The sequence below is a fragment of the Neophocaena asiaeorientalis genome, unplaced genomic scaffold (assembly GCF_003031525.2).
Source record: "Neophocaena asiaeorientalis asiaeorientalis breed wild unplaced genomic scaffold, Neophocaena_asiaeorientalis_V1.1 scaffold19, whole genome shotgun sequence".
NCBI classification, from domain to species: Eukaryota; Metazoa; Chordata; class Mammalia; order Artiodactyla; family Phocoenidae; genus Neophocaena; species Neophocaena asiaeorientalis.
This window is the reverse complement of record NW_020173388.1, coordinates 8,584,703-8,594,539: the sequence shown is the minus strand read 5'-3', so window position 1 is coordinate 8,594,539 and position 9,837 is coordinate 8,584,703. Positions and strand designations below refer to the sequence as shown.

Sequence of the window (9,837 nt, the reverse complement as noted above, 5' to 3'; positions counted from 1 at the left end):
TGCATACTGTACGATTCCGTCGATATCAAGTTCAGAAGTTGGCAGAATTACCTAAGCTGATAGAAGTCTGCATAGATGTCTCTTTTGGGAGGATCAGGTCACTGGGAGGGGGCTTGTGTTTCTGGGATGCCGTTAATATTCTATTTCTTGATCTGGGTCCTGGTTACATGGGTCTGGTCACTTTGTTAAAATTTGTTGTACTGTACACATTACTTCCTTTCATGGACGGTATACTTCAATAAAAAACTTTTAAAAATGCAACAAAACGCAGACACCTACATTGCTTTTCTTTCTCCTGCCGTGGTGAGAAGCAAATCCTGCTGACATTGGTGTGTTCACTTTGGTTTCTAAACTGGGAGCATTTGAGGAATTCGGGCCAGGAGGCATTCACCATCCCCAGGACTGATTCACAGCCCTCTTTTGCAGACTCACAGAAGGACCTACAGGGCAGGAGTCCATGACTAGAAGAAAAGAGAAAGGTAAACATTAATGTTTTTACAGACTATTTCTCAAAATAATAATTAAGCTAAAGAAAAGTTGGCCACCAGTGCTGCGATATTATCTTAATTTATATTTACTACCGTCAACAACTTGAACTTCTACCTTCAACACTAGAACAAGGATTTCAGCTACCCTACTGTCATGATTCTAGAGGGAATAAGCTAGTTCCATAACACATCATCTAACTGTCTCTTGTGGAAGCATTTATCCCAAATGACTTTTTTGGGGGGGGGATTTCTTATGCTAAAGTAAACCTGTCAACCAAGACAGAGCTCTACTTACTATCAAAAGGAGTAAATTAACATGGAAATGAATGCCCCCAAAATGGAAAGGCAGAAGTAGGTCACAAAATAGGTTAATCTCATTTCTTTATCATCCCTTTGAGAAATTCAAAGTACCTCTGAGAGGCAGCCAGAGAGAAAGCTGTTCCTTAGCCTCCACTGCCTCTCTGGAAAAGAAAATATTATACAAACAAATGGCAACTCTGAAAACTTGTACAGTTATTTATCTTTTAATTTCTATGTTATCTTCTGCAAAGTTGAAAAACACAAACAACTGCCCATTAACAGTAAAGTAATGATACCCTGGAGTTTGTCTTTATTCATCTGACATTCAATCAAACACTCCTGGATCTGCGGCTCTGGGTCTGGGGACAGGGATGCTGCAATGTCAAGGCCACGGACTTGTTCTCTTTCAGACCCAGATGGCTTTTTCTACTTTGCAGCTATAGACTGCATCTCTCACCCTGGCTGGTCATCTAGCAAAGGCATCTCAAATGATTTTAAGAAAACTGGGAAAGAAAATATACATGTCAGTCAAAGCAAAGCACACACTTCACAAATGTAGGGTCAATAAGCTATTGCAGAATCATACAGTATCAGATCTGTAAGAAACCTTAAACAACACCTCATTCAAATCCTCCATTTAAGATAAGTTCAGGGAGATTCTGAGACACACATAGCTTCCTAATGGAAGAAGCGGGAAGAGAATCCAGATGTGTTAACTTTCAATCCACGCTTTATCTACTGTTGCATATCATCTATTCTCATATAAGGATCTAATAATTAGGCTTTAAGAACTTTAAAGAGTAATTATAATTCCCCATTCAAATTTCTATAGATCACAGAAACATAATAGGATGCGCCAGTCACTGAGTTAAAATAGAAGTGATTGAGTCTGTGAAAGAATCTTGAGAGTGAGATCTTGTTATATGAAAATGTGAGAAAGGGGTACTCAACAGTTACATTCAGATAGGAACACTTTTGACCTTCTCAGAAACTCGCCTTAAAACTGGGTATCTTTTAGAATCCTGATATTCACATGACCACATTAATATGTAGCTAAATTTGTTAGTGAAGATGTAGAAAGATGTTTTGCATTTGAAAGAATTTGCTTTAGAACATAAAATATGAATTAGTCCAGGCAAGTGTTTCAGTGTAAAGAGGACACCTGACTGCCATTCAGGAAATATATTAGATACTCATAGGATGCAAAGTATCGCTTAAATAACATTGTTTTAAAAGATTTCCTTTCCTAGATCTTATTCCAAAGACATTAGAGACTATATTTTCTCAAATGGAACTGGGGAACGTGGTGGAGGAATGTGGAGAACACAGAATCCTATGCAAATACTTATACTTCGCTAGGCTCTAAGTGCTACTACACGTGCATTAACTCATTTCTTTCTCACTACAGCCCTATAGTACTGTACTGTACCATAGATACCATTACTATCATCCCTAATACACGCAAAAGGCAACTGAAGCACAGGAAATATAAGAGACTTGTCCAAGATCCCTGAGGTAGTGAGTATCACAGCCAGCATTTGAACCCAGGCAGACTGATTCAAGGACTATTAACTACTCTTTTACATGTGAGTCCTTACTTTAGGAATGTATGCTCCAAAAGCATAGCTCAAGGTTAGTTCGAAACTTGATATGTACTTTCCCGTGGGCCAACCATAGACACAGTGGTTGGGTTCTCCCTTCACTCTACAAACTCCTAGTTAACCTTCAATGAGTCAGTATTTGCCTAAGGGGCTAAGGAACACTAGGAAAGGGTGAAGGCATTTCTCTTTCTTTTCCAGGTGTGAGACAGCCCACAGCAAAGCTCCAAAATAAGCTAGGCTTGGCTTCAGCATTCTTCCTTGCCACCTAGTCCCTGACCTGCGTACTGACACCATCCTGTCCAACGCCACTCCAGCACCCCACCTGGTCAGCCACCTCCACAAGAGCATTACTTGCTCCTCAACCTTTTCTTCCCTCCCTACAATCAAAATTACGTTCCCCAAGTGAGCTGATCACAATGAGACTTTCAAAGAAAAGAGAGGAAGATAACACAGAGTAGTACAAAATAATAGATGGACACTTAACCCTCCCAGAGGTTTCTGGCATCATTAGAAGATTGCTTGCTGGATCTGTAAATCAAAATTCATTCCTTAACACAATGCTTCTCAGAGGAGTGGTGATAATCCCACCAGCTTTGCTAAATTTCAAAAGGTAACATTTTTTTTCTCGAGACTTGTTCTGGGAATATAGAGAGACATTAAAATACCATTAGGCTTTCCATTCTAAAAATAGGGCCTAAGAAAAATGTCTAGAGTGTTTCCAAATAGCTCTCTTAAAGAGGTGTAACCAACCAAGACCCAGAGGCTTTAAACTGCTGGATGAAGACATGTGAAATAGTGATAGAGTATTAATAACCAGCAGCCCTTTCAAACACTGAGCAGAATGAAGAGCCATTTGTTCTTGCTTTGCATGAAATTCAAGTGCCTACGAGGGACTGAAGCATTTTGCTTTTCATCACATGGAACGGTGCCGTGAGACAGACCACACTATTTTGAAATATAAGTGCTGATATCCAAGCAACAAGCAGACTGACATCTTGAAAACAGTGCTCAGCACAGTGGAGGGGCCAGACTGGGCTACCAGGCTACTATTTTAGGAAAGATGGTTACTTTAAGTGATGTGTGAAGTGCATTTGGGGTTGTGCAAAAGTCCCTACAACATTTCAACTCAAGCTTAAGCCGAAAATTCTTTCCTCACCTCTGTAATTATGTGTTGAAACAAATACATAGGAACAAATATAAAGAATTCTATTATAAGGAATAGTGAGGTTTTGGGGGATTTTCACTAGGAAGGCTACTCAAATTATTTATCTACAAAAAAATTGTAGATTTTACCTATATAATTTTTTTTTGTAGACAAAGATGTTTATTTTAAAATTATTTTTTTCCACATCTTTATTGGAGTATAATTGCTTTACAATGGTGTGTTAGTTTCTGCTGTATAACAAAGTGAATCAGCTATAGGTATACATACATCCCCATATCTCCTCTCTCTTGCGTCTCCCTTCCCCCCTCCCTATCCCTCCCCTCTAGGTGGTCACAGAGCACCAAGCTGATCTCCCTGTGCTATGCGGCTGCTTCCCACTAGCTAGCTATTTTACATTTTTACATATACAATTTTAAGCAAATTTATCTACTAAAATTTCTATATTTATTTACAAAAAATTAGATTTTTTTCTTTATTGTACCCTTGACCAACATCTCCCCATTCCCCTCCCCCACAAATTTATAGATTTTTATCAGCAAAACGGGTTCTGATAAAGACATAAAGTTAAAATCATTGAATAAGCTACAGCCACACAGCAGTCTTATATAATAGCTAATGGATTTTTACGTTTTATATATCACTTTTTTCTAACTTTTTACTTTTTATTGAAGTACAGTTGATGTATAATCTTATGTACAGGTGTACTGCATAGTGATTCACAATTTTAAAGGTTATACTCCATTTATAGTTATTATAAAATATTTGCTATATTTCCCATGTTGTGCAATAGATCCCTGTAGCTAATTTTATCTTTTTACTTTAAACTACTTTTAGAGACTTACAGAAAAGTTATAAAAACAATACAGAAAGTTTCCATATAGCCTTTATCCAGGCTCCCCCAAAGCAAACACCTTACGTAACTACAGTGTAATTATCTGAACCAGGAAATTAACGCTGGTACTAAAGTAAGGACCCTATTCAAACATCTCCAAGATCTCCATTTAGGATCCCACACTGCATTTAGTTGTCACTTTTTATTTCTGACAAACTAACCTTTATCAGAGAAGCTCGGGATTTAAAACTCTTCTTCCATGGGGAGGGGTGGGGGGAAGAATTTTTGTGACAGGCAGGCTTTAAGATGGCCCCCAATGACCCCACCTCCTGCTATTCATGCCCTGTGTAACCTCCTCCCCTTGAGTGTGAGTTGGCCTAGTGACTTGCTTACAACCAACAGAAGGTAATGGGATGTCACTTCCATCATTAGGGTACATAAGACTGTGACTCCTCCCTCACTAGCAGATGCTGTCCCTTACCAGTTCTCACGAAGCAGGTTGCCATGTTGGATAGGTCTACATGGCAAGGACTTGAGCCTGGCCTCTGGCCAACAGCCAGCTGGGAACTGAGGCCCTCCACCCTTAAGGAACTGAAATTCTTCCAACAATCACATGAGCCTGGAAGTGGATCCTTTCCTAGGCAAGCCTTCAGATAAGACCCGAGACCTGGCCAACACCATGAATGCACCCATATGACAGATCCTGAAGCAGAGGACCCAGATAAGACACTGCCAGGTTCCAGATCCACAGAAACGGAGATAATAGTTGGGTGCTGTTTTAAGCTGCCACATCTGTGGAAATTTGTTACGTAGCAATAGGTAACTAATACACTTTTCTTTGATATATCACTTGGTAAGAGGCATGTTACTGAGTTAGATGTATTATTTATTGATGAGACTTACATAATCTTTTGTTTTAAAGAAAGTCGTAAATTTGTCTTTGTCAGGCCAAGCTGTTCCCTGAACAGTGCTCACAAAGTCATAGTCAATGGGAACACCCAGAGCTGCGGACCTCAGTCGTGAAGAGAATGTTAACAACGGAAGGGTCTTGCAAGATAATGTACTACTGTTTCCTCCTTTTACATGCAAGGAAATTGAAACTTAAAAAGATCTCATAGCCAGATGCTATGACGCCAGCCCAGTGCTCCGGAATTGTCTCACCTAGCTGACCTCTTCTCACAAACAGGAGTCACAGATAACACAGGAGCATAAATCCACAAATCATACAGGAGCACGAATTCATCACCACTGCTGGAAAACACAAAAAACAACAGATGACTTGTTTTCTCTGTGATGGGCCAACAGCATCAGCTTCCTATGTCTGCACTCTCTGGTGGTCTCAAGAGACCTCACAAGAGGTATGGCTTAGTTGGGGTACGAGAGGAGTAGGGAAGAGATTACCTTGGTTCCCAGCTTCATTAGACACGGGGATAGAAAGCTGTGCTAGTGAACACTTACAAGTGTCATTGTCTCACACCAGAAGAGAAATCATGGGAGAAGTCCAGTTATTTTTTGGTCACACTGGTCTGAAACTCTTTAAAACTAGAGTTTTTCATCATCTTCATTTGTAATAGCCATGGTTCCAGCAGGAAAGAAATGACTCACTGAAGTAGGATTACTGCAGAGTATTTAATGAAAAGGTCACTTATGAAGGTACTGGCAAGGTTTAGAAAAACCAACCAGGGGTAGTGCAGCACGCGGGGACAGGTTGCCGTGAGCATCTCAGATTCAAGGGACAAGAGAAGGAGCAGTTCTTGGGACTCAGAAAGAGCTGTATGCAGAAGGCTGCCTGATAGGAGCCAGGCCCTCCCACAGTGGGATTCAGGCAACTCCAAACTGTGTAACCTGGTAAAAGAAGAAACTAGGGGATCATGACCCAACTTGCCTCTCTTCCCCACACTCTGATGTCCTGTTGGTGGCTCCCATTGGCTGAGCCCCACAGGAAGCTAGAAAGTAGCCACTGTTGAAACCAACCTGTGGGGAAGAGTGGGCTGGAGGAGGGTGGGAAGTGGATAAGGAGAAGTAAAGAAGAAAGAGCCAGCACATGACTGCATGCCTCACACCAACGAGAGCTCAACAAATACTTGTCAGGGGACAAAACGCAGTGCTGTGGGAGGAGACTGTTCAACTATTATTAGCTTGACATCTGGTATGAGTGTTTACACCGCAGAAATCAGCAAATGCTACAAATCATAGTTTTGTTTTGTTTTGTTTTTCAGGGAGCCAGTTTACCAGCATACCACTGGATGAAAGTATAAATCATGTCATCTCCTCTAGAAGGAAAGCTGTTTTTACCTCCACTGGAAGGAAAATTACGGTCATGCACTTCTTGGACCAGATGAAGACATTATGTCAATATTAACCCCCTATCTCCCACTACCACCAGCCCTCCTTCTTGGTAGTAATACCATCTACCCAAGGCTGCAAGCCTAAAAACATTTGTTTCACCCTCACCCTCACCATTCATATGCAATTAATTACTAAGTACTGTTAATTTTACTTCCTCAAAGTCCCTCAAATCCATTTCTTCTCTCCCCATTTTATGTTCTCATAAAATTAAACTAGTTGTAGTTCCCCTAATATACGACAGATTTAGGCTGTCTGCTTTCTCCACCTTGCCCACATGGCAAATTTCTATATATCCTCCAAAATCAAATTCAGCTGTTACTTCTTTGCTGGGAACAGCCTTCTTAATGTTGCCAAATGGAAAGAGTCCCTCCTTCTCTGCGTTTCCCCCCATACCTTTTAAACTGATCACATTGGACAGCAGTGTAATTGTTTTCATGTCTTGTCCCCTATTATGCTGAGTCCCTTGAAGGCAGAACTGTGTTTTATTCACCAAAGCATCCCTAGCACCAGACAATGCACCTGGTACATCGTAGGTGCCAATAAATGTTTGCTAAAGGAATACAGTGATAACTTTCCTAACACCTTTGCCGAATAAACTGATGTCAGAAGCTGAAAGGGAGCTCCCAAGCTACATGCCTAGCAAGACCCTCCACGCCACCATTTGTCTACCCCCCAACACTCACATCCTTGCCAACAGTATCTGCTTGCAGGACTGATTCCATCATGCCCCCTTTCTCACTTCCTGCAGATATCACAAGACACTCGGTATGTCCGGGTCTCTCTCACTTCCTGGATTCCCATATGTTCGTGGATCAAATGTAATCTTCTCAGTGAGATTTTCCTGAACAACATTTTGCTTAAAACTGCATGCCTTGCCACCATACCCATACTCTCCCAAAGCTCTTCAATTCTTTTTGGAATTTTTCCATTGCACTTATCACTATCTGATATACTATTATTATTATTAAAAATTTTTAAATCTGTTTCCTTATTGCCTATCTCCCTCCAATATAATATATGGTTCATGAAGTAAAGGATTCTTGTCTATTTTGTTTGTTGTCCTATCCTGAGTGTATACAGTAGGCACTCCATAAATATTTGTTTGAGAAATAAAAGAATCACATGCAGAGGATAATTCGGTGGCCTGCTTGGAACAAAGCTGTCAGAAGCAAAGTTGGGAGCAGAACTGTCACTACCTAACTCCCAACTTAATGGTTTGTACAAGAGCTCGCTCCATCCCTGTTCACATGATCTCCTCCCTATCAGGTCAGCAAATTCTACACTGTTGAATCTTGAAATAATTCCCACATAAAGGCAAAATCTCGGCAAAACCGCTATAGATGAAAACCCTACAGATTAAGTGTCTCGCTTATATGCCAACAGTAAGATGTCACCCTTAAAATAGAGAAATTTGAGGAAATAACAAGAAATAAACACAGCTAGAATTAAGATGAGTGTGAATAACGTAAAACCACACAACCGCCCCTGAAAGAGAATATAAAATTCCATACCCTTCTATCCAACATGATCCTGATTCTCATTAATACTTGGCATACTTACCAGGGCTCATGGAATAGAGGATTAAAAATCACAGGAAAATTTTCAATTGTTCAATTATTTTTTGCAGCTGTTTTGATTTTTTGCACATCATGAAATGATGCCTTAAATATGGATCTTTGAATGCACTGAATTACTGGCATTAAATATAAATTCTAGTCACATCCACCTAATACCCATGAATTATTGAGGAGAAAAGTAAACAAACTCCACTGAGCATGATGAAATATGTGTGCTTGAGACACTGTCAGTGATTTGACAAGGCGTTTTCAGGAAATTTGAGCTCCTGTGGCCTGACTCTCCAGCTTTACGTCTTTGTAAAATAAAAGGAATGTGAGTTATCTGACTGTGTATTACCCACACTTGGAGCCATTCTGGCACATAAATGAAATCTTACTTATCATTTTATGTGACTAGATCACCCATGTTAAAAAAAAATTTTTTTTAATTAAAAATTAAAAAAAATTAAAAATCACCCATGTTGCCTGAGACTGAAAAGGGAACTGTGATACAACTGCCCACTTAAACAGCCAGGTAGTCAGCACAGGTGTAGCCCAAAAGACTGCTGATTACACGTTAGCAGATAAAATCAGGGAAGTGGCAGATGACTTTCCGAATATATAGTTGGTATAAGCAACAAAGCCTCTTTTTGCTTTGACTACTGATCTATATAAATTCTTAAAAAATATAGACATGAAAAAATATTAATCCTGTAATGTTTCCATTATTCTCAAATGTGACACAATTAGAGTTCTTGGGACACAGACAAAATCTTTAACACATAAATTAGCAGGATGTAATAATTCTTCATTTAGAAAAAAATAATAAAATAACCTTATGCTGACTTTATATAATTGACAAATTCTTCGAAAATTGTTTTAAATCAAGTCATATTTTTCAGTTGGCTTTTAAGATTATTTCAGGGTTGCATTTCCATAGGAGAGTGGCACATGCTATCTTATAAAATAATGTCTTTAAAAATACAGTAAGCTTTCTGAAAACTACAGGCCAATATCAATGATGAACACAGATGCAAAAATCCTCAACAAAAGACTAGCAAACAGAATCCAACAGCACATTAAAAGGATCATACTAAGAAGTAAAGCTGTCACTGTTTGCAGATGACATGATACTATACATAGAGAATCCTAAAGATGCTACCAGAAAACTACTAGAGCTAATCAATGAATTTGGTAAAGTAGCAGGATACAAAATTAATGCACAGAAATCTCTGGCATTCCTATACACTAATGATGAAAAATCTGAAAGAGAAATTAAGGAAACACTCACATTTAGCATTGCAACAAAAAGCATAAAATACCTAGGAATAAACCTACATAAGGGGACAAAAGACCTGTATGCAGAAAACTGTAAGACACCGATGAAAGAAATTAAAGATGATACAAACAGATGGAGAGATATACCATGTTTTCGGATTAAAAGAATCAACATTGTGAAAATGACTACTACCCAAAGCAATCTACAGATTCAATGCAATCCCTATCAAACTACCAAAGGCATTTTTCACAGAACTAGAACAAAAAA

General features: G+C 39.3%; 1 protein-coding gene across 1 annotated transcript in view; it reads right to left on the bottom strand.

The window, feature by feature from the left end:
- Positions 1-279: 279 nt before the first annotated feature.
- The window catches only part of LOC112400771 (atrial natriuretic peptide-converting enzyme-like), a gene marked incomplete at its 3' end in the record, with an annotated part of 94,927 nt that continues 85,369 nt past the window's right edge, over positions 280-9,837 (bottom strand). Inside the window, exon 6 of the mRNA XM_024746697.1 lies at positions 280-461. Coding sequence (XP_024602465.1) covers positions 280-461 — 182 coding nt within the window. The remainder of the gene's footprint in view (positions 462-9,837) is intronic.